Raw genomic sequence first — 23,270 nt, forward strand, 5'->3', positions numbered from 1 at the left:
ATGTTAATTAGGAAGTTTTAATGGTGTAAAAGATTCATACTAACTGTAAAAATAAAATTGTCTTGACTAAGGTGATACAATAAACTACTGAGTTATTCTACGTAGTTTAAAGAAGTAAAACTGTGGAGGAGGACCACCACACATCTGGCCCAGGTGGTGTGTGTCCCACCACATTAGATGAATATCCAGATGATGTAGGTAATATAGGTCTGGATCGGTGGCTACACCATCAGGCCCGCACAGTTTGACTATGAACGAGCAAAAGGCTCCAGGTTACACAGCAATGTGTGTGTCCAACAGAGCCACCCTGCCCCTTTAAAAGGTACTCTCCTCCCCGTCTATCCCACCGTGTTGCTCCCTTCCCCATTTCGCTGCTTTGTTTTCATTGTGACTCTTTTGATCATGGCTGCTTATTCTACCGAGGAACCGTTCCCTTTTCACGGGCTGCTCCCCAAAAAAGAGACCGGCGCCGCGTCTTATCTCACCAGGTTCCCCGAGTACGATGGCCGAGGTGTACTCATCGCCATTCTTGACACCGGTGTGGATCCAGGGGCTCCGGGCATGCAGGTACATCTAACCGGCTGCGTAACGTTAGCCACCAGCTAGCTCCTTTCAGCTAGCTAGGCCTCCATTCAGACCGTTAGTACAGTGTAAGCTAATGTGCTAGCACAAATACCTAACGGTCACACAGCCGGCTAAAACACACACTACAACACAGCTGTATTGCTCGCACGGCACTGGCAGCCTTATGTAGGAAAAGCCATGGGTCGCATGTATTTTCTCTTACTGTCAAATCCCGTTTGAGTTGGTGTTTAAACTCACCAGCGAGCATTAATGGTTGGCTGTCGTAAATGTTAGCCGGTTAGCCTCGCAGTGGTGTCAGCTAACGCGAGCTGAATTAGTTAGCCAGCACACACTGTGCACCGTGTCATCTGGATAAATGTGCACTTGTGTGTGGCAAAGTGTCAGTTGTTGCAGCAAACCCATTTAAACCGCAGCTAATGTGAAGTTATTTAATAGATAGCCAGGGTTAGCTAGTTAGCCGCACATGGTAACTGCCAAGTCACACTGAGGATCGTGTCAAGTTTGCCAGAGCCGGAGAAGTTCACTCGGCGCTGCCCCCCTCTCAGTTAGCCAGCGGTACATATTGGATATGTATAATGTGTGTTTTTCTGCACACTGAATTAAGATCAATCATTTGCTGACAGCGTCACCCACCTGTCACATCCTGCTTGAGCGCCGCCCGAAAGAAGGGGAAAAAAAGACTAGCTATAAAACTTCACCTCCTCAATGTGCGAAACAAACCTGTCCAGGTTATTTGGTGTGTGGAGGGACGTTTTCCTCGCGATATCAGTTTCTATAGTATATGTTTATCTGATTGTGTTGCCCAAATTGTAAATTGATTCCACAGTTCAATGAATGAAATGGGCGTGTGTGTGTGTGTGTGTGTGTGTGTGTGTGTGTGTGTGTGTGCGTGTGCGTGTATGTATATGTATATGTATATGTATGTGCGTGTAAGTGCAGGGTCACAGTGAAAGCTCATCCTGGAAGTTTATGCTTTGTGTTTACTTTTGGTGTAGTAGTGTTTCTCCCTGATCAGTCGGCCCCAGAGTGTCTGCTGCACACAGAGTCCGGTGCTCCTGATTGATTGTTGTTTCCTCTCCTCTCTTCCCCTCTAACCCATCAGGTCACAACAGAGGGGAAGCCAAAGATTGTGGACATCATCGACACAACAGGTAGCGGTGACGTGAACATGACCACGGTGGTGGAACCCAAAGATGGAGCAGTCGCTGGCCTCTCTGGTAGAACGCTGAAGGTCTGCAGGCCACTTTGCTGTAGCAACTATACAAAATGGATACAAAGAAATGTCCCTGAATGATTGTTACTCATTGAGCCAAATAATGTTCAAGAGTCAAGGCTCCTGTATGCGAGCAACATGAGCATGGTAGTGAGAAGATTCCAGCTGTCATCCAGAGTTACACTTTTTATCGTACTCTAAGGGAATAGACCAGACTAAATCATTAGAATTGAATCAAGCTGCTTATTCTATCTTTGTGTATCTCTCATTCTGTCTTTTTCTGTCTACATCTCTCTTTTTGTCACACTCTCCCTCCTTCTGTCACTCCAGATCCCTCCCGCCTGGGTCAATCCATCAGGGAAGTATCGCATTGGAGTTAAAAATGGCTATGAGTTCTTCCCTAAGGCTCTTAAAGAGAGAATACAGGTAGAGCGACACTTCATTAAAACTTAACATAGATTCACAGAAAAAAAAATGTGTGGAAAAAGCGATGTACAATCTTAATATTTATCTAATAAATGGAGTCTGTTGGGTACTTTATTTATCCTTGACAGGTCAAATGTTGATACTGTAGAGGTACTGTTGCTTTTGTCACTTAGAAAGAACGTAAGGAGAAAATGTGGGACCCCCCGCACAGAGCGGCCCTTGCTGAGGTCAGTCGCAGGACAGAGGAGTTTGACCTCTCTCACCCATCACCTTCACAGGTCAGAAACACAAACTTATGCTCTGTGTGTTTTTGCAATATAGTTAGTACCTTCTGTATTTTTTGTGTCCTAATCTGTCTCCTTTCTTTCTCATATGCATCCCATCCTCAGACGGAGAAGCTGCAGAAGGAGGAGCTTCAGAGTCAGTCAGAGCTGCTGGCATCTCTAGAGAAGAAATACAGTGACCCAGGTCCTGTGTATGACTGTGTGCTTTGGCATGACGGCGTCACATGGAGGTGAGCACATTAGGTTGGACCCCCTCACCCTGTCTCTCTGCTTCCTCCTGCCCACTTTGTCCTTTCAGCATATTGTCGCTGTCTGGTGCAAACCTTGTAACACATGTTCCTCCTAAGGGCAGAGAAAATTCTGCAACCCCTGCGTTAATGAAACCCTCTCAAATCCAGCTGGATAATCTGAAAAAAAAAAATGCATTGTTGCAAAACCTGAAATAAAGGCTGTTTTCTTTGTTAATGAAAAGTCGTTTTCGAGAAAGGATGTTGAGAACCATTATGTGGTTTTGTCTGTAACACTGTCCATGCTTGGCCTTTAGGTTCTTTCTCTGGACCATGTCTCTCTTTTCTGGCTTTCTGCAATTCAACCTTCACCTTGCTGTCCAGAAGTGCTTACAGTACCAGCAGTAGATTTATCCTTCACACTGTCCATCGCTGTTTGTCTCCTAAGGGCTGTAGTGGACACCTCAGAGAGCGGGGAATTGTCACAGTGCACTGTACTCAGCTCCTACAGAGAGACTCAAGAGTACGCCTCTCTAGGAAATGCTGAGATGCTTAACTACTCCGTCAATATTTACGACGAGGGAAACACACTCTGCATCGTCACCAGTGGAGGTGAGACATCCTAAAGGAAAAACGAAATCTTTGGTTTTCAGCTTCTCCTCTATGCAGGAAGCCAAAGTCTAACATTGTTTTTGTGTGGTTCTTCAAGGGGCTCATGGGACACATGTGGCAAGTATTGCAGCAGGTTACTTCCCGGAAGAACCAGAGCGCAATGGTGTTGCCCCTGGTGCCCAAATCCTGGCTCTGAAGATTGGAGACACCCGACTCAGCACCATGGAAACAGGCACAGGCCTTATTCGTGCGGTATGCTGACCAAACTCTAAATAAAGATTTTTCATCTTTCTTTTCCCGTTTTTTCATTAATCTCATTCTTTCTCTCCTCATCTGTTTCCCAAAGATGATTGAAGTGATCAACCATAAGTGTGACCTGGTAAACTACAGTTATGGGGAAGCCACCCATTGGCCGAATTCAGGGTAAGTGTTGTTTGTGTGTGTTGGTGGTAGGGCTGTGTGATATGAACAAAAGTTTCTATGAAGATATGGATAATTTCCTATCTTGATAATGACAAGATAACATGTTTTCTGTCATTTTGCTGAAATTGGCTACACAAAATAACCACATGAAAAATTTTTGATAATGCTGTGAACTAAATACAGCTGAAAGACACTGTCTCTTTTCTCCTTTATTTGGAAGTGACATTGAACAGAGCTGAGGTTTGCATTTGCTTTGAATTCTTACCTACCATGTAGCTTGTAACTTTTGCCTCTCGTGCTTCTTCAATAAGGGGTAGAAGAGGTTTGTTATGTTGTAGTCTGACCTGGGAATCCATCTGTGGCGTACTTTGCAAAATACTGTTTTCTGGGCAATATCAGGTTTCTACTAAACAACAGAAGTACCCACCTTTTTTAGGTAAAAGTTCTTCATCTTGTCTTGGTTGGGCTGAGACATGTTCTGTGTTGCAGTTTTGTGGGGAGTTTTGTTCTGTGTCATGCTCCTTTAATGATTTTTTTTTATTTTAGCCCATGTGTAATAACAGTGAATTCAAGACAACTAGGAGGACAGACTCAGTGACATAAAATATAGCTGTAAAATAGCTTTTGTGATAACATCAATAGAAGCAATGGAGGAAAAGCTCTATGAAGAGACATTTTACTCTCATCATATCACACAGCCCTAGGTGGTGGTTAAGGGGTGTGAGAGTGTGTGTGATCGTGTGGGTTAAATTTGCATGTCACATCCTTATTTATATTTGTCACTTTGCCCATTCTCTTGCAGGAGGATTTGCGAAGTCATCACAGAGGCTGTGCAGAAACACGATGTAATATTTGTGTCGAGTGCAGGAAACAATGGGCCATGCCTCTCCACGGTTGGCTGCCCTGGTGGAACCACCAGCAGTGTTATAGGTACACACATGAATAAAACACACCTGTTTGAAATTGAGAATTATGATATACATGGGGGGTTGTTAGCCTCCCAGTTTATAGAGGTGCTACAATATACCTTGAGGCAAGAAGTGTGTTAGTCCCATCCTTCTCCCAAGGTCACACATCAGCATTTTCATTACAACTCGATGAGCGCCTTTAGCTTTTTATGTTGAAACAGCATCTAGCCTAAGACTTTTTTTCTGCTTACACTCCTACTCTTTCCTCACAGGTGTGGGAGCTTATGTGACCCCAGACATGATGGTGGCTGAATATTCCCTGAGGGAGAAGCTCCCGCCTAACCAGTACACCTGGTCGTCTAGGGGCCCCAGTACAGACGGGGCTCTGGGGGTCAGCATCAGTGCTCCTGGGGGCGCCATTGCATCTGTACCCAACTGGACCCTTCGTGGTACCCAGCTGATGAACGGCACATCCATGTCATCCCCCAATGCCTGTGGCGGCATTGCATTAATCCTCTCAGGTGTGTGATTGGCATGATATTGGTGGAATCACATTGTGTGTGTGCATGCGAGTGTAAATGCAGTGACTGTGTGTGATTTTTTTGTGAGCGCTTAATGAAGGTATGAATAGTGTTGGCATTGTTGGAACCAGAATCGGAAGAACTGGTTACATCATTGCAAGAAACAACTGGATCCAAACACAATTCACTTAACAATTCCTGTAATCAATTCCTAGATTTGGATTTTTGTTGTTACCTTTGCTGTTTGTTTGTGATGTGACGGCATCAGAGACATGTGATTACAAGCAGGGTCCTGGGGACTCAGTACATTGAGAAGCAGTCAACATCACACTCAAAAGTGTGGCTATAATAAAGATAGAGGAGAATATTCCAAGTCTCCTGCTTTATGGAGAAACATTAAATCCAGTCACTTAGAAAGCTTTCAAACTTAGAAAAAAAAAAAAAAATAGAATAAATTTAAATTAAGCCAGAGCAGCCAGGGCTCCACAATTTGACATCAATGTCTGGAAAAGGTTGCTCCATGTGAGGAATTGATAAGGGGACTTGTGAAGAAAACAAACAGATGAGGTGTTACCATTGATAAAATGTTACCAATACAACCTCAGGTCTGAAGCAGAACGGGATCCGTCCCTCTGTTCCTGCTGTGAGGAGAGCGCTGGAGAACACAGCTCTGAAGGTTGATGACATCGAGGTGTTTGCACAGGGCCATGGAATTATCCAGGTAATGGGTCTATGGCTGCTATAGGAGACATTACATTTATTCATGTATTCTTTTATCATATCTTTCTCTGTTTCTTTTGTACCTTTCTATAAAACCTGCCTACATTGTGCCCTTCTTCCTGCCAGGTGGACAAGGCATTAGACTACCTCACTCAGCATGCCTCGTTACCCACAAGTCAACTGGGCTTCTCAGTAACTGTGGGAACACAGAGAGGTATCTACCTCAGGGATCCTGCTCATGTTCTAGCACCCTCAGATCATGGAGTAGGAATTGAACCCATCTTCCCAGAGAACACAGGTACTACATGCACATACACACAAATGACACGGACATTGCAGACCTTTTCCATTCAACAGTTGTCTCTCAGTGTGAGTTAATTTTCATTTTGATGCTTCTTTGTCTGGCTTTCTCTGACTCGTGCACTCTGCACATCACAGGGAATTCTGACAGAATTTCCCTTCAGCTACACTTAGCCCTAACGTGTGCTGCCCCCTGGGTCCAGTGCCCCTCCCACCTAGAGCTGATGAATCAGTGTCGTCACGTTAATGTCCGCATCGATCCCGTGGGCCTGAGAGAGGGACTGCACTATACCGAGGTAAGTAGGAGGATGAGAAAGATGGACTTCTTTCTTTGTGCTTTAACGTTATGTTGATCACTGAGCGCTTCTGTTTTCAGGTTTTAGGCTATGATACTGCAGTGCCGAGCTCTGGTCCCTTATTCAGAGTCCCCATCACCATCATTATCCCCACCAAGTAAGTACTGACATTACAGCAGTTTGCCAGTTATTTTGGTTTGTGGCAAAGTGTGTTTGTGTGTATGTGTGTATCTGACAGCTCTCCTTCCCATGGCAGGGTGACTGAGAGTCGTAATCAGGAGTTGTGTTTCACAGACATCCACTTCAGACCAGGGCAGATCAGACGCCACTTCATCACTGTTCCTCAGGGTGCCTCCTGGGCAGGTTGGTGTCGGTGTGGTTGGGTGGGTGTTTATGGATGCAAAGTATCAGATAACACTACTTAGAATTACAATTACAATTTTTGTCTTATTAACTTTATGGTACCCAATGTAGTTTTCCTTGTAAACACACTTTGTTTTGTTTACATTCAAATGTCTCACCAAAACACAGTCTGTGTGTCCTTGAGGCTTAATAGACACGTAGATTGCATTTCCTACCTCAAAAGACTCTTGAAAAACCTTTAGTATGGGGAGTTGCATTGTTTACAATATGTAGTATTATAGACTCCAAGAAGCGAGATAGGGTAAGACTCTAAGTTGCTATGGTAACGTGCGCTTTGCTCTTGCTCAGTAGCAGATCTACTTGAATTAATCTTGAGTTATTGGTCATAAAATCTGTTGAGCCTCCAGCATTTTATGTGGCAGATGGTTGTCAGATATGGCATGATTCCCCCCCACCCCCTAACCTTTTTTTTTTTTTTTTCAGTAACCAATGTCGTAGCTGAAAATATTTATTAAATCTGGCTTTCTGCTTTGCCAGAAAGTGACAACTCTGTTTTCTCTCCTTGGCATTTCCAAGGATATGTAATAATTTTAGATTTGCTTTGGCATTAAAATAGCTAATATTTATATATGTCAGTATGATTAATGTCAAGAACTGTTTCAGGAAAGGTTTTTACAAACAACTGTGGTCATGAAATCACTGGAGCTAAGCTAAGTTTAGCTGAAATATTGTGGTTTAATTTGTTTGGATGTATTTTAAATCTGTTTTTATAGTTATCAGCCAGGCGTGCTTTTATTTATTTATTTATTTTTTAAAGAAAGCACTTGAACTTGTCGACTTTTCATACAGATGTCAATAGCATGAAAAGTGTAAACAAATGTCCTCATTCAACAAAGTAAGGTATTTCAAAAACTGGAAACAGTAGTAGCAAAATATTTGTTGCTTGATTATAATATGTGACTTTGTTTTGTGGTCACATGGTTTACAAATAGTTCCAGCTCTGTGCATAATTTAAATGTGTATTTTCAGTCTTTTAACTTTTCCCTCTCTCTGCCTCTCATGGTCATGCTGTCCTTTTCCCCCCAGAGTCTTCTTGCCTGTTTCATAGCTTTCACCTCTTGTTCTCTTTATCATTATATTTGTTTCCCCTTGTGTCTGTCATGCAGAGATCACACTGACCTCTCATTCGGGGGATGTGTCATCGAAGTTTGTTCTCCATGCGGTGCACCTGGTCAAGCAGAAAGCCTACAGAGCAAATGAATTTTACAAGTTCTCTTCGCTACTGGAAAAAGGCTCGCTTACTGAGGCTTTCCCTGTGCTGGTACATACTTTTATTTGACTATTTTTATTTGACAGAGATAAACCACATTAATATACATATGTGTACAATTTCTGCAGATCTGTGTCAGCTAAATTGCATAGTTTTAATCAGTCATCCCTGGCCAAATGTCATCAGTGGCAATCTAGATGGCATTCCATATATACATTTATAGCAATATCCATATGTTCACAACTTCCTGACTATTTTTTTTTGTATTTTGTGCCACTTAAATTTTTCTTGTTGTAGGAACCTTGATAACGGAATAATGTATGTGTGTATTCTCTCCCCTCACAGTCAGGTAGGATAGTAGAGCTGTGTATTGCACGCTGGTGGGCGAGCCTTGGTGACGTCACCGTTGACTACAGCATCACGTTCCATGGTCTCACCACCTCTCCCTCTCCCCTACACATAGTAAGTAGAGCGCAGACATGCAACACCAGTCAGCGCAGCTGTGCATTTATGCGAGAGTACAGAAGTTATCAGTCCTTTATTTGTAACCCACGATTTTCTCTTCTCCAGCATGCATCAGAGGGAGTGACGAGTTTTGAGGTATTGTCACCTCTGAGGTATGAAGATGTGTCTCCTAGCATCACCCTCAAGTCCTGGGTTCAGCCCCTCAGGTATTGTAACCCATACACATGCACACTCACAGGTGTTAATGTGACAGCACAGCAGTATTTAACCGCAGCCTCCCTGTCACTGTAGGCCAGTAAGCTCCAAGATAAAAGCCCTGGGTGTGAGGGATGTGCTCCCAAATAACAGGCAACTCTACGAGATTGTCCTCACCTACAGCTTTCACCAGGTACTGTAAACTCCCCCGCTCAGCACCATGTACTGGAAGAAAAGGTCTTTTTTGTTTGTGTGCTTAGTATAATCACCCTTTTGCTTTTTGTTCCCAGCCCAAGAGTGGAGAAGTCACCCCTAGCTGTCCCATGCTGTGTGAGCTGCTCTATGAGTCTGAGTTTGACAGCCAGCTCTGGATGCTGTTTGACCAGAATAAGAGACTTCTGGGCTCAGGAGATGCCTACCCACACCAGGTGCACCTTACAACTGTCCCAAACTCCCACGCTCATACCTACAACTATTACACTCTGCAGCCTCAGTCATTTGATAAACTTAACCCCAAGTCAGTGTGTATTTATATCAACAATTGTCTGCACCTGGAGTTGCAGCGTTTTCTTCAACTTTGCTTTGCACCGCAGCACAGCAAAAACCTCCCCATCCTGGCTAGGTTAAATAGGAAATTAACAAAGCATTACAACATATTCAAGTTTGCCTCAATAAGATCAAAGAAGTGGAGGCCCATTGCCACAACCTGCACTAGCGCCATAACGGAGAAGAGACAATCACCGAAAATCACTTACAGGCACCACTGATACAAAACAGCCATCATGGAAACACTGTTCTGACTTTTGTCAGAAGTTAAGTGTGTGTTCCCCTCTCCTGTTTCTCAGAAGTTGGGCAAGAAGATATGCATGTTATGAACTAGGGACTGAAAACATACTGGTTTCAAATTTTAATTAACTTGATTGGTGTAACATGTTTTTATTAAGTCATGTTTTTTGGTTGGTGGTAGACAACACCAACCGATCAAGTCTTCTTATCTGTCACATTGATAAGGTGTGTATCTATAGGTCCAGGCATTAATCATCCACACTGCGTTTAATGTTAAACCTATGGTATTGGTTGTGTTTTTATTTTAATGCAAACAGTTCTTAGAGCTGATTATGTAAGATTTTCAATATGCTGAAAGCCATACAAAATCTGGTGAAATTTTGTCAGTGTATGAATAAATATTAAACATGTTCAACACATTTTAACAATACTGCAATGATATTGAAAGCTGTAGTAATTTTGCTCACAATAATTATAATTGTAATTTTCATATTTTTACATCTCTAACAACTAACACGTTCCCCCTCTTGCTTTCTCCCCACACAGTATTCTCTGAAACTGGAAAAGGGCGACTACACGCTGCGTCTGCAGGTGCGTCATGAACAATCCAGTGAGCTTGAACGCCTAAAGGATCTGCCATTTGTGGTCTCCCACCGTCTGTCCACCACGCTGACGCTAGATGTGTATGAGACACACCGCACCGCCCTCATTGCCAAGAAGAAGGCCAACAGCGTCACCCTGTCCCCAGGGGCTACGCAGCCTTTTTACATCACATCCCTACCAGATGACAAGTGAGTAAAGTTGGCAAGAAGGTGTTTTTTTCTTTTTTTTTTTCTTGTAAGGTCTGGGCTCTTAAGGCTGAATTATGCTTCCGCGTAGGAAGAGCGTACGGAGGTTGTGCGAAGCTTATGGGGGTTGCACGACCGCCACAGAGCCTTGCCGCGCGCCTCCCAAAAATTGTAACTACGCGGACCCTACGCAGCCCCACAAGAGCTGTGATTGGTCCGCCGAAGTACATCATTTCCGGCATTTTGTTGCAACTGGCATCACATCCTGTTGTTGTGCCAGCCGGCAGCGCCGTTTTTAAAACAACTGTTGTGTCTCGACTCGTCGGTTGTGTTTGAAAACTTTGGAGAGTGCTGGATCTCGCGGAAGAACGCCTGGCCGAGGAGGTGCGCAAGTACCCGCACCTATACGACTCGTCCTCTCGCCATTACAAAGACGTATAGAAGAGCAGCGACCATACGTCACAGGGTCTACATTGGTGGGAGGAGAATTGCTCAGTGTGTTTCGCAGAGGTATGTTGGACACACACGCGCTGCGTAGGAAATGCGTGCTTCGCACAACCCCCGTACACTCTTCCTACGCGGAAGCATAATTCAGCCTTTACAGTCAGACACCACACACAAACCATGCAACAAAAGCCATGATTTTGCAAAGGCTGAATATTTTTGATGAAAATCAGTCAATAGTTTTTGATGGTAGTCAGCATAATTTTAGACTTGATTGTTAGTTGGTGCCAGCTCATAGCTTCACATAGCTTCCAAATTAAAACTAGTTTTTAATTTATTTCAAGAATATGCAAGCAATCCTGTGAAATGCTTTTTAATTACTCCAAGTGCCAGAAAGACATTTTGCTGAAAATTGGCTGTGCCAAGCAATACAACCATTGACTCCTTTAGTTTCATGTTATTTACAGTAGATAAAATAAATTTGTTTAAGCCTGAGCACTGAGTCCCAGACAAATAAAACACTCAGCTTTTGGTCCCACTTAAAATTTGGATATTTCAACATAGGGAATGTTCCTCCCTTCCTCAGTATTTGCTGTTGACGTGCCCTTTAGCAAAGCCACATAAGCTGCATTTGCTCCAGTGTAGCTGCTCCTTGGCCATTCCACTGCTGGATAATAGCAGCTTAGGTGAATTATACAAACAGGTTTGAATTACTTAAAAAATTCCTCAACTATGATATCAGGGGTGAATGGGCTATTCAAGGCCAGTTTCCTGTAAAATAATATTAGCAAATTATTAATTACCTTTAAATGGTATCATGTTTCCCTCTTTTATCCTCTTCATCTCTGTCTGGGTCTGTTGTTTTCACCCTTTTCCAGGATCCCTAAGGGGACGAGTCCAGGGTGCTACCTTTCAGGCTCTCTCATCGTTCCCAAGAGCGAGTATGGCAAGAAAGCAGTGAGTGGCCCTATATGCTGTTAATCTCTATCCTGCAGAGTTTGAGTCATCAGTCCTGGTTCTTGGCCCCCATACACCACCAGGTTCTCACTATAGCTATCTAATGGGCAGCTGATTTACACCTCGGACGGCAGCAGTTCACTACCTGGTGGGATGGAAAACCAACAGTTCTCAAGGTCCTGAGGACCAGGATTGAAGACCACTGCTTGAAAGGATTCCAGTGGTTTCCATTCTTAAAAATCTACTATTTTACTGCTCTCACCCTTCAACTTGAGCTGACTTGTCTTGTCTGTTGCTAAATATTTTTTGCCCTCTATACCAGTAATGACTGTAGTGTTTCTGTTTATTTCCTCACTTGTTTGCATTGTTGATGGTGGTTCTGTCAGTCCAAAAGCAGAATCTGAGGCTGATTGCTCAATCCAGCTGTGTCAGATCTCAGATATTTCACATTGCACATCATTTATCTGCCTCAGGCATGTGTATTCACCATTGGCATTCAGGCCCTGCTGGTAGTTGAAAACAGGGAAATAATTGTTGCAGACGATGATCCCAGGAAAAAAAAATCATTGTCTAGATGGCATCACTTTAATTAATATTGCAAGTATGGTCTCCAGACAGAAGTCAAACAGAAGAAAGTGACTGGCATTATTACAAATAATTATCAGGGGACAGGGCAGGGCATGTTATTTCTTATTTATATTTATCGTCAAAATTTGTTGAGTGTCAAAAAATTTAAAATTATAGATTCAAGTGAAATATTGCTTTAAAAACTCTTAAGTTTGACTCCTCAAAAGCCCTTTAGACCCCTTCTACTCCCAGACATCCACTTTCCATATGTACAACATGGTGTCACATTATCTATTTTTTTCCACTTATTTTCCCTGTTTTCAAGGACCACACCTGCACCCCTTTACACCTCTGAAAGGACTGCACCAGTGCTCTTCCATCATGCCCATGCCTAAATATTTTAAATTGTTTGTTAAATTGTGTATTTGGTTGAGCTTGTCTGATTCAGTGGAACAGATGCAGTGGTTGCAACCCTTTCACACGTTGCACTGGATAATCTGTGAGGACAGAAGGCCTGTAATGAACTGTCTATGAGACAAAGCTCCACTGGTGGTTATATTTAGTTTTTGGCACTGATTAAATTCCTTTGATGGAACCACTGACTAAAGGTGCAGCGCTCAACTCCTGTGGCAGAGCCGATGTGGGAAGAAAAAGTCGGTCAAATTTGTTTCGATGTGAGCACAAGACAGGAGGGGCTAATGACATGAAAAGACACAAGTAACTTTGAGTTGTCATTCTCTCTATGTAACCACAGTGGTGATAAGGGGCACAGCGGGAAAATGTAAATCATCAAATTTGTCAGAAAGAGAGAGATTATTTTTTTCCCCCAAGTCTGAAAGGTAGGTGGGTAGATTCTGAGCCACTTGGCAGGATGAAAGATACATGAACTAAGAGAGAGAATCCTTTTGGTGTGTTTGTCTTGTCTCTTCCTTACTGTGTGTTATTCTGACCACCAGGGGCAGGCCTCTGCAAAACGACAAGGAAAGTTTAAAAAGGTACTGGATGAGCTAGAATCATTGTTCAACACAGAGCATGTAATGCTCTCCTACCATCTGGCTTTACAAGGGAAATGGCATATTCCTTTCCTTAAGATAGGATTTGTTATGTCTGCATTAGCAATGTCAAAGCATGCCACTGTGAATATCTGTATTGGGATAAAGAGCAAACATTAAATGGATTGTTAAGCAATAATGAGTAAATACTCAACTAGTCAAGTCAGGCTACATAATTAACCTCAGTAGACATTTATTTTGAGGAATGTTGTGTTTTCTGGTGGTCAGTAAAATGGCACAATCACAGTATATATTTTAAATAAGAAATTCATTATGGAGAGATTATTTAAAGAAAAAGCTGAAAGGATGGTGAATTTATTAAATCCTCTATCTACATGCAAACTGGAGCTTTTTTCTTAACTCATCCAAAGGGAGATAACCAAAAGGACCATGGTGTCGTGGCACGTACTCACATGCACATGGTAATGGTAGAAAGCCTGAGAATTGGGATGCTCATGCAGACTAGTTATAAAGGTGTTGGATTAATCGATTCATGGATTAATGTTTGTCTCAACTATTTTCTTTGTGGTTGTACAGGAAATTGTGCCAGTCATCTACCACTTAATCCCTGCACCCAACAAGTCAAAGAATGGAGGGAAGGAGAAGGACAAGGAAGCAGAGAAAGAGAAAGATGTGAAAGACGAGTTTGCAGAGGCCCTCAGAGACTTGAAGATTCAGTGGATGACAAAGTGTGCATAGTTGCTCATCTATTTGTTTTTGTTCAGTGGCATGTTTATTCCATCATCTTTAGTATTTTTTTTTCTCAACCATGGGTCACCTCTTTCTTTTGCAGGTTGGACACCAGCACTCTTTATGATGATCTGAAGGAAAACTACCCCTCTTACCTTCCACTACATGTGCAGAGACTACACCAGTTGGATTTAGAGAAGGTAATACCACACATGCCAAATAACGTTTTTTTTCAAGGAGAGTCACCATTAATATTTTATTTATATTTGCGCACAATGTTTTTCCTTATCTCCCATCTGCTTTTGATGTCCAGGAGCGTTTGAAACGTCTCGGGGAGGTGGTGTCAGCAGCTGACATTGTTATTTCCCACATTGACCAGACAGCTCTGGCTGTCTACCTCACCATGAAGACAGACCCGCGACCGGATGCTGCTTCTATCAAGAGGTTAGTAAACCTTTATGCTATACATAAACCAAAATAAAACACTTGACTAAAGGTCATAAAACAGTGAGTGCTAAAGAAGCATGTTCAGCAAAAGAGGGTACACCAAAAAAGTGTGTGTGTATATTACATATAGATATAGATATATATAGAGAGACATAAATATAGTTACACTGACGTTAGGATTGCCAACCTAAAATTTAGAACATGCCCTTGCGACTACATGGGTCGCAGATCAGTGGGTGACCTAATGCCGCTGGGAGCTAAAGCTGATAATTACCCAAGACTGTTGCAGATTTTAGAACACGGGATTAAAGTGCTGGTTAACCTGTTAACATTGAGCTCAAGTCCCAGATGGTACTGGGATTTTAGGTCAGTGTAAAAGGGGTAAAAAAAAAAAAAAAAAAAAACTTGGAATGGGTTTTACATTGCAGATTAATCACGTATAGGTGTGTCAAAGATGACATTTTACAGATGGTACTGGGATTTTAGGTCAGTGTAAAAGGGGTAAAAAAAAAAAAAAAAACTTGGAATGGGTTTTACATTGCAGATTAATCACGTATAGGTGTGTCAAAGATGACATTTTACAAACCAGTGTTCCCCTCAGAGATGTTTTAGTGGTGAGCGGTAAAGTATCATTGACCGGGGTTGGGGGTGAGCTGAATTGAGTGCAGAAGTACAGAGTACAGAACAAGCACTTAACCTTCCTAGTACAGGGTGATTCAGTATTTTACGGACAGTTGGCAGCCCTACATTTGTATTATAAATTTCATGGCATTTCCACGGCTGCTGCTACCTGTGTAGCTGACTGCCTTCACGGGTTTAGTCATCTGGGTGCTTTGCGATGCTCTGGACTTTTTTTCTCTCCATGTTTGCACTGCGCCTTGGGGATCACTACCTGCTATCAACGGCTAACAACGTTGATCTGCCAGTGTTGCTTCCGTCCAGCAGTAGCGTGGCTAGGCTGATGCTGCTGACGGTTAGCTTCGTCTGGCTGGTGGCTAGCGGTTATTGGCTAACTCTTCCCCCGGACTACATGGCGCTCAGGTACACCTCCTCGGAACTCCTTCGCTTAATTCCAGCATCATCCAGTCCTGGAATTAATTCAGTTTCCATCATCAAGGAGCTTGGATTACTCCGTCGGCCACGTTACATCCACAGAGGTAGCAGTCGTAAGCTTGTTTACACTGCTGGAAATTCCATCCCCTCTCTGTGGACCAATCGGCGTGCGGCTACTGTGGTACGACGTCATCACAACAATCCCCACGTGTGCACTGCCAACCTGCGCTCCCTCCTCTGTGTTGACAATGTTGCTCCTGACTCCATCCGCTCATTATCACCCAATAACAACCCCACCTCCTTCATGCTGTTGAACACTCGCTCTCTTAACAATAAAGCTCTACTCATCCATGACACCATTACTGACAGAAATATTGACTTCGCGTGTTTGACTGAGACATGGCAGAATCAACTGGACTTCCTCACACTCAACCAAGCCACACCCCCAGGATATGTCTACATGCAGAAGCCTCGGTGCACTGGTCGTGGTGGTGGGCTAGCGGTCATTCATCGTGCTGATATCCTGGTGAAAGAACTTCTTGCACTCAAGACCACCTCCTTTGAGTGTACCATTTTCACAGTGGCTGGGCCCGTTCCACTCCAGGTGGTACTCATCTACCGCCCCCCCAAACCCTCCATCAGCTTCATGTCCGAGCTCTCTGAGCTCTCCACCTGTTCCTTGTCCCCATCCACACTTCTGCCTGGGAATTTCAACATCCACGTGGACTCCAGCACCTGCAAGTTCGCTTCTGAATTTCTCTCACTACTGGACTGCTTCAATTTCACCCAACATATCCAAGGTCCCACCCATGCCAAAGGTCACACTCTCGATCTAGTCTGCTCCACTGGCTCACCCCCCTCCCATCTGCAGTGCATTGATCTTGCCGTCTCTGACCACCACGCCATTCTGTTCACCATGCCTTTCTCCCCGGCCAAACTCCGTCCCAAACGCACCATCACATTCAGGAACATCAAGTCTGTCAACACATCTTCTCTATCCAGCCTCATATCTGCTCACTTGGTATCAGCTCCCCCTGATACTATGGTAGATGGTTTGGTAGCCCACTACAACACCGCCCTCTCCCTTAGTCTAGACTCTCTCACCCCCCTCAAAACCAAGGTTGTCTCCTTTAACCGCCCCGCCCCCTGGTATACCACCGAACTCCGGGCCATGAAGACCAGGAGTCGGCAGCTGGAGAGGCTCTACAAAAAATCTGGCCTCACGGTCCATCTGCTGGCCTTCAAAGACCATGTGACAGCCTACAAGGATGCTCTCGCCCAGACCAAAACACAATACTACTCCACCCTCATCAGCTCTCAGGAAGGTCACCCCAAAACACTGTTCACCACCATAAACCGCCTACTTCGCCCCCCTGTCGACTCCCAACCCCCGGACGCTGCCAGCCTCTGCTCCAGGTTCCTGGACTTCTTTAAGGCCAAAGTGGAGTTCATCCACCACCAGCTACTAGGCCATGCCCTTCACCCACAACAGCCCCAGGCTGCTCCTCCCCCCACAATATGCCTGCCTCAGTGTTGCCTTTCATCCTTCTCCCCTGTTGATGCTCCCATTATCACCGAACTGGTCACCAAGTCCAAAGCCTCCACCTGCTCCCTGGATCCCTTGCCCACTCCCCTGGTCAAAGCCTGCCTGCCCACAATATGCCCCCTCTTGGTAGACATTATCAATCTCTCCCTCACCTCCGGATCTGTACCCACCTGTCTCAAAACGGCCTCTGTTACTCCCATCCTCAAGAAGCCTGGTCTAGACCCTGACGACTTGAACAACTATCAGCCCATCTCCAACCTTCCCTTCATCAGCAAAATTCTGGAAAGAGCAGTCACCGCCCAACTCCACCAGCACATGTCCAACCATGAGCTCTTTGAAACCCTCCAATCCGCCTACAGATCCCACCACAGCACTGAAACCGCCCTCATAAAATTACCAATGACCTCCTCATTGCTGCTGACTCTGGCCATGTCAGCCTACTCATCCGTCTCGACCTCTCTGCCGCCTTTGACACTGTCTCTCACTCCATCCTCCTCAACCGCCTCTCCGACCTCATTGGCCTCACTGGTACTGCCCTCTCCTGGTTTCATTCACACCTCACCGATAGGACACAGTTTGTCACCATCAACCATTCCGCCTCCCCCCCTGCCCCAGTCAGTCAAGGTGTGCCTCAAGGTTCTGTCCTTGGACCCCTTCTTTTTTCAATCTATATGCTTTCCCTAGGTCAGATCATTCGCCATCACGGTCTAAATTTTCATTGCTACGCTGACGATACTCAACTCTATCTTAGCACCACCCCTTCCACTCAGCTTCCCCCCAAGTCTCTTGTCAGCCGCCTTCACGATATTAAATCATGGATGTCATCAAATTTCCTCAAACCTAACAGCAGGAAAACTGAGCTCTTGGTTGTGGCACCCAAGGCACTGCTCCGGAAGGTTGGGGATTTCCTTCTCCAGGTTGACGGCTGTTCCATCTCCCCATCCCCTGAAGTCCGCAACCTCGGCGTCATTCTGGACTCCACCCTTTCATTCCACTCACATGTCAAATCCATCACCAAATCTGCCTTTTTCCATCTCAAAAACATTTCCAGACTCCGGCCATCACTCACGGACAACGTTGCTGAGACCCTCATCCATGCCTTCATTACCACCTGCCTGGACTATTGCAATGGAGTCCTGTTCGGGGCAACCAGTAAGACCCTGGACAGGCTCCAGTACATCCAGAACTCAGCTGCCAGGGTTCTCACCCACACCAAACCCTGGCAGCACATCACCCCCACTCTCATCCACCTTCACTGGCTCCTGGTGAATTTCCGCATCACCTATAAAATCCTCCTCCTCACCTACAAGTCCCTCCACTCCCTGCCCCCACGGTACCTATCCGACCTCCTTCACCATCACACTCCATCCAAGAGTCTTCGGTCCACAGGCATGGGCCTGCTCGTGGTCCCTCGCACCAGCCAACACACCTTTGGGGACAGAGCTTTCAGCATTGCTGCCCCCACCCTCTGGAACTCTCTCCCCTCTGAGATATGTCTTGCCCCTACCCTGGACTCATTCAAATCTGCTCTCAAAAAGCATCTATTCAGTCTGGCCTTTGGTCCTTGTTAGCTGGGCTAGTTTTCTCTTTAGCTTACCTGTGATGTTTGTTCCTTCTGTCTGTTTGTTTTTGTTTGATTGCTTGTGTTTTGTAAAGCGTCCTTGGGTGTTTTGAAAGGCACTATATACATCAAAGTTATTATTATTATTATTGTTATAATTTCAATTACAATATTTTACTGAAGCCTCAGGCCTGAAACCTTCTCTGTCCACCCCTGTGTGTTTCAGTGATATGGAGAAGCAGAAGTCGTCTCTGCTGGATGCTCTGTGCAGGAGGGGCTGCGCTCTGGCCGACCATCTCCTGCTGCCGCCTGCGTCCCAGGACGGGGCCAGTGCTGTTGGCTCGGTGTCAGCAGCAGCCGAGGCGGCAGCGGACCAGGTGGGAAGCAGCTCCGATGACACGGTGCACACCATAGCCAAAACCCTCACAGACACTTTTTGGGAGGTGCAGAAGTGGGCGGAGCTGACTGATTCTAAAGTAAGTTCAATAAGTTGACTGTGTTTGTTTATCTGAAAGCTAAATGAAAGGAAGGCCAAAGTTATTAAGAAATTTTGACGTAGTGTAGTTAAACTTTGAAAATCCTATGCAAAACCTTCCTGAAGTGGTAATTTTGTAAATATTAAGCCAAACTGTCTGTTGGTCTGGTCTCTCTTCTCCTGCTCAGGTGCTGACATTTGCCTACAAACATGCTTTAGTGAATAAGATGTACGGCCGAGCCTTGAAATACGCCTCCAAGATTGTAGAAGACAAGCCCAGCAAAGAAAATATGAAGAACTGCATTCAGGTACAAGAGCACTGGCAATTAATATTTTCTCTCAAGCCAACAGAATTGAGCACTCATGTTGAATTTTGCAGTGTTTTATCAGTGTTATTTTTTGAATACGCAAATATACTACAAAAAAAATACGCAAAATTAATAAAACATAGCCAAAACATTAATTACTTAAGTTGTGATCAGCTTTGTTCAATAGAGTCACCTCCTGTTTTTGTTTGTTTCCCCCCAGCTGATGCGGCACCTAGGATGGACACACTGTGCCACCTTCACTGAGAACTGGCTTCCCATCATGTACCCTGTAGACTACACACCATTCTAGACACAGACACCACACACATGCATGCACAAGGCCACACACAGTCCATACAAGGTCACTCCAGTTTCATGTCCCTCAGGGTCACATGATCTATGCATCTGACCAACCAGCTGCCTCTCTTGAGAATAGACTAATGTTTTTAAGCAAGGCATGGTGAGTCACCAAAATGAAGGAAAAACCTGAGTGTAAAACGAGAGTACATTTTAAGAATGTGAGGTTGCATTCCCCTTGACAAAGAGCACTCGAACCCTTTAGAAGGCAGTAGCGTCTCAGAGCATTTCAAGGTGGCCATTGACCAGCCTGGTGAGCATCAGGATACTGTAACACACAGCATGGCCGTCTGAGTGGCTCAACCTCTGTGTATTCAAACGCCTACATTAGCAAAAGGGCAAGTGATTGAATTTCTCTCACTTAAATTGTTTTGTTTGTGTCTGAATCTCTGTCAAGGCACATTGAAACTGTAACTCGGTGCTTTCTTGGTCAGGTGTTTCCTTTATTCTGGTGTCGTCTGCAGATTTTGAGGCTTCAACATCCACTCATACTCCGCTGTCTCAGACTCCATGTCTCATTCATATAAGTAACCTCATTGTATGTGTACTGTACCAGGGCCTGTGTGGATACTAGGCATGCATCCCAAATTTAAAAGAAAAACAACAAAATCAAATAAGAACTGTCACCTCCCACCTACTCACCATCAATAAAAAAGACACTACAGCTGGCCATACAGCTGGTTCAATATGAAGACAAGGAGGACACGCTGCTGTACAGTGTTTGGACACAACTTCACACAAAGTCTGCCTGCTCACCTGATTTTAAAAAGAGATTTTGGTAAAACTAGCACATTTTTTTTTTAAATCTCAGCCATCTTTGCTGATGTGAAATGTTAATGCTGTAAAATTCACCATTTCAAAACATTGAGGTGCCCTTCTCCTTGTATTTCACCTGTTCACATGGAAACTTCTTGCAGAAAAGTGGCACATGGCCTTTTTTCCGCAGGAAGCAGCAGAATCTGTGGTGCAGGGGTCCTCCTTATTACAGTGCAACTGGTCGCTTATCGTCATTTCACTCATCTGCCTTTGGTGGCCGTTTGGTTTTAAGGGTCATATCAACAGCACGATGTGTCCATGCACCATGTGCCAGCCATCAGTGACTGTAAGGATTGAGGAACGCTAAGCCGCCACCATCCCTCACTTGGCTTCCACTTGCTTTCAGAGGCACGAGCCCACCAGCTCATACTGCTGAGTTTGCCTAACAAGCAGTTACTTAAGCCACACATTTGACCACGATTTACAGACCTTGCTGTCTAGACTGAGGGTATTTTAGTTCTGTTCAGTTGTGGATGGCAATGGATAAATTTCATTGTGAAACATTCACTCAGTATTAGAAATATTTCTCTGCAGCATTCAAAATGTTGCAGTTGTACACAGTGTCGTTAAATAATGTACATACACACGTAACACAATATAAAGATGCAATATAAGTATATAATACAAATATTCTCATTGATGTATTTTGCATATATGCATGTCTTCTAGGATGTAAGGAGAAAACATAGTTTTATTTGGAAGCAGATTTTAGTTTGTTTCAATTTGGGAAAAAAAAGATTTTTAACCCCCTACAATATTCTGAAAGACCTAATGTCATTATTTTCATGGGTGTGTGTTTGTGTATGACTTTATGTATACTTGTGAGCATATTTGTGTAACTGAATGTTTCCTCACCACTGAACTGAAAGTGTCATAAGCCAGTTAGCAGATATACATAGTGTGTGTGTGGGTGTGGGTGTGTGTGTGTGTGTGTGTATATGTACGCCTGTAAAGCATGAGTTTTTGTTTTTTGTTTTTAGACACCTTATTTACATTAAAATATATGACCTGAATACTGTAAAGAACTAAGATACATGGATGTATGATTTGTAATGCCATGTATGCAGAAGGGCATCGTGTGGTGTGTATTCGTGTAGTGAAGCTGAACAGGGCGGTTCTGCACACCCTCACATATTCGCTAAGGCTATCAGGTTGCTTTATGGTCCTAAGTAAACAAGAGCTGCAAGCAATATATGACCGTTGTAGTTTAAATCAGTGGTTCTCAACCTTTTTGGCTTGTGATCCCTTACAGCAAAGTGATACCTGCTCAGGTCACGTGCTGCATGTGCAGCATATTGACCAAAGAATGATTTTGCCTTTTCAGATTGTTTCATTTGATTATTGGAAGAGACAGAGAGGCTGTCAACTATTCAGTGTTGCACGTGGAAAAATTATAGAAAAATCAGGGAAAACAGATGTAACTTTTTTATAGCTGAAGGTTTTTGTATCCTATAATTCATTTTGTGAACCCCAGGTTGAGAACCAGTGGTTTAGATTGTAATGGTTCTGTTAAGGAGTCAGGAACATTTTTCCTGGCATGGTTCAAGTCCTCTCAGCGGTCCCAGGACAGTTGAGGAAGATATGCTTGAGAGTACACAGGGTCATGGTCACTTTCATTCTAAGGCCTTTCCTCTCTGACCTGGCAGAAATAGTCTTTTCTGGGATGACAGAAACATAGAAACTGAGCCGTTTGATAGACATGAGGAAAAAAAAAACATTCATATGCTGTGTTTCCAGTCACCGCATCATATTTCAACCCCAGTTAACCCCGAGTAGCAACACTTTACTTAGATCTTTTATGTTGCTTCTGCTGTTTTCAGCCGGTTGGGAGTCTGTTAAGGGGTTTACTCAAGTTTGTTGGGTTTGGATTTCAGCTAAGTTGTCGCTTGTAACCCTCCAAATGTCTACCAATGGTTATTTCTAGTGGTAGACCTCTAGACCTCTCCCTGTAAATCTTCTCTTTTCTCTTGCTTCTTCCCTTCTGTTCCTCTCTCCCTCTCTCCCATATTTGGGATTTGGTTCAGACCTAAATCAAGTTCAGGGTTCAGCTGTCTGTGCGTTGCCAATGACAGTTTTCCGAAAATGGCCTTAACTTTCACCACAGGACTGTACCGTCCATTTTTTGGCACCAAACCGTTCTCACTATCTCTATCACTCTCATTCTACTGGTGTCAGAAAGACTAAAGAAATATTTCTGGATGCCTAGTATTTATATTTAGTCATAAAACATAGTAAATGCCAATATTTTACAGAATGTTATGAGTTAAACGTTGTATGTTCTTAGTATTGTTTTATAACCATTCTTCCTTGATGGCATATGGAGAAGACCCCAGCTACCGTCACACTATTTTGTGATCGCATACATGGAACTATGTCACAAACAAGGAAAATGACACTGAATAAAAATGGTTTGGAAGAATCCCAGTGTTCCCAGGTCATCACTTGTCGTTCCAGTGCATAGCGAAGTCGAAACAAGATCCTTAGGAATGGTCCGGACACATGAAAGTGCACGTAGATCAGCGCAGGTTAAATTTGGGCGCCTTGTGGTATCTGATAACAAAATCTATATTTGGCCCTGTATTTTGTATTTATATCTGAGTTGTAATTTCCTCACT

At 43.9% G+C, this 23,270-nt stretch overlaps 1 protein-coding gene across 2 annotated transcripts; it reads left to right on the forward strand.

The window, feature by feature from the left end:
- The first annotated feature begins 329 nt into the window (after positions 1-329).
- On the forward strand, positions 330-23,074 carry tpp2 (tripeptidyl peptidase 2). 2 transcript variants are annotated; one of them, XM_030048463.1, is made up of 29 exons: positions 330-567; positions 1,688-1,816; positions 2,129-2,224; positions 2,398-2,502; positions 2,614-2,738; positions 3,184-3,347; positions 3,445-3,599; positions 3,694-3,770; positions 4,573-4,700; positions 4,951-5,199; positions 5,805-5,920; positions 6,046-6,217; positions 6,358-6,515; positions 6,596-6,672; positions 6,772-6,878; positions 8,045-8,199; positions 8,494-8,610; positions 8,719-8,819; positions 8,905-9,001; positions 9,099-9,236; positions 10,141-10,385; positions 11,705-11,783; positions 13,307-13,345; positions 13,940-14,091; positions 14,196-14,292; positions 14,406-14,536; positions 18,926-19,175; positions 19,363-19,482; positions 19,703-23,074. In XM_030048463.1, the coding sequence occupies exons 1-29, from the start codon at positions 403-405 to the stop codon at positions 19,790-19,792; spliced, it is 3,834 nt and encodes a 1,277-aa protein (XP_029904323.1). In that variant the 5' UTR covers positions 330-402; the 3' UTR covers positions 19,793-23,074. The 2 variants fall into 2 exon arrangements, with proteins under 2 accessions (XP_029904323.1, XP_029904324.1); XM_030048464.1 differs by lacking the exon at positions 13,307-13,345.
- Positions 23,075-23,270: the final 196 nt, after the last annotated feature.

The sequence above is a fragment of the Myripristis murdjan genome, chromosome 3, assembly GCF_902150065.1.
Source record: "Myripristis murdjan chromosome 3, fMyrMur1.1, whole genome shotgun sequence".
NCBI classification, from domain to species: domain Eukaryota; kingdom Metazoa; phylum Chordata; class Actinopteri; order Holocentriformes; family Holocentridae; genus Myripristis; species Myripristis murdjan.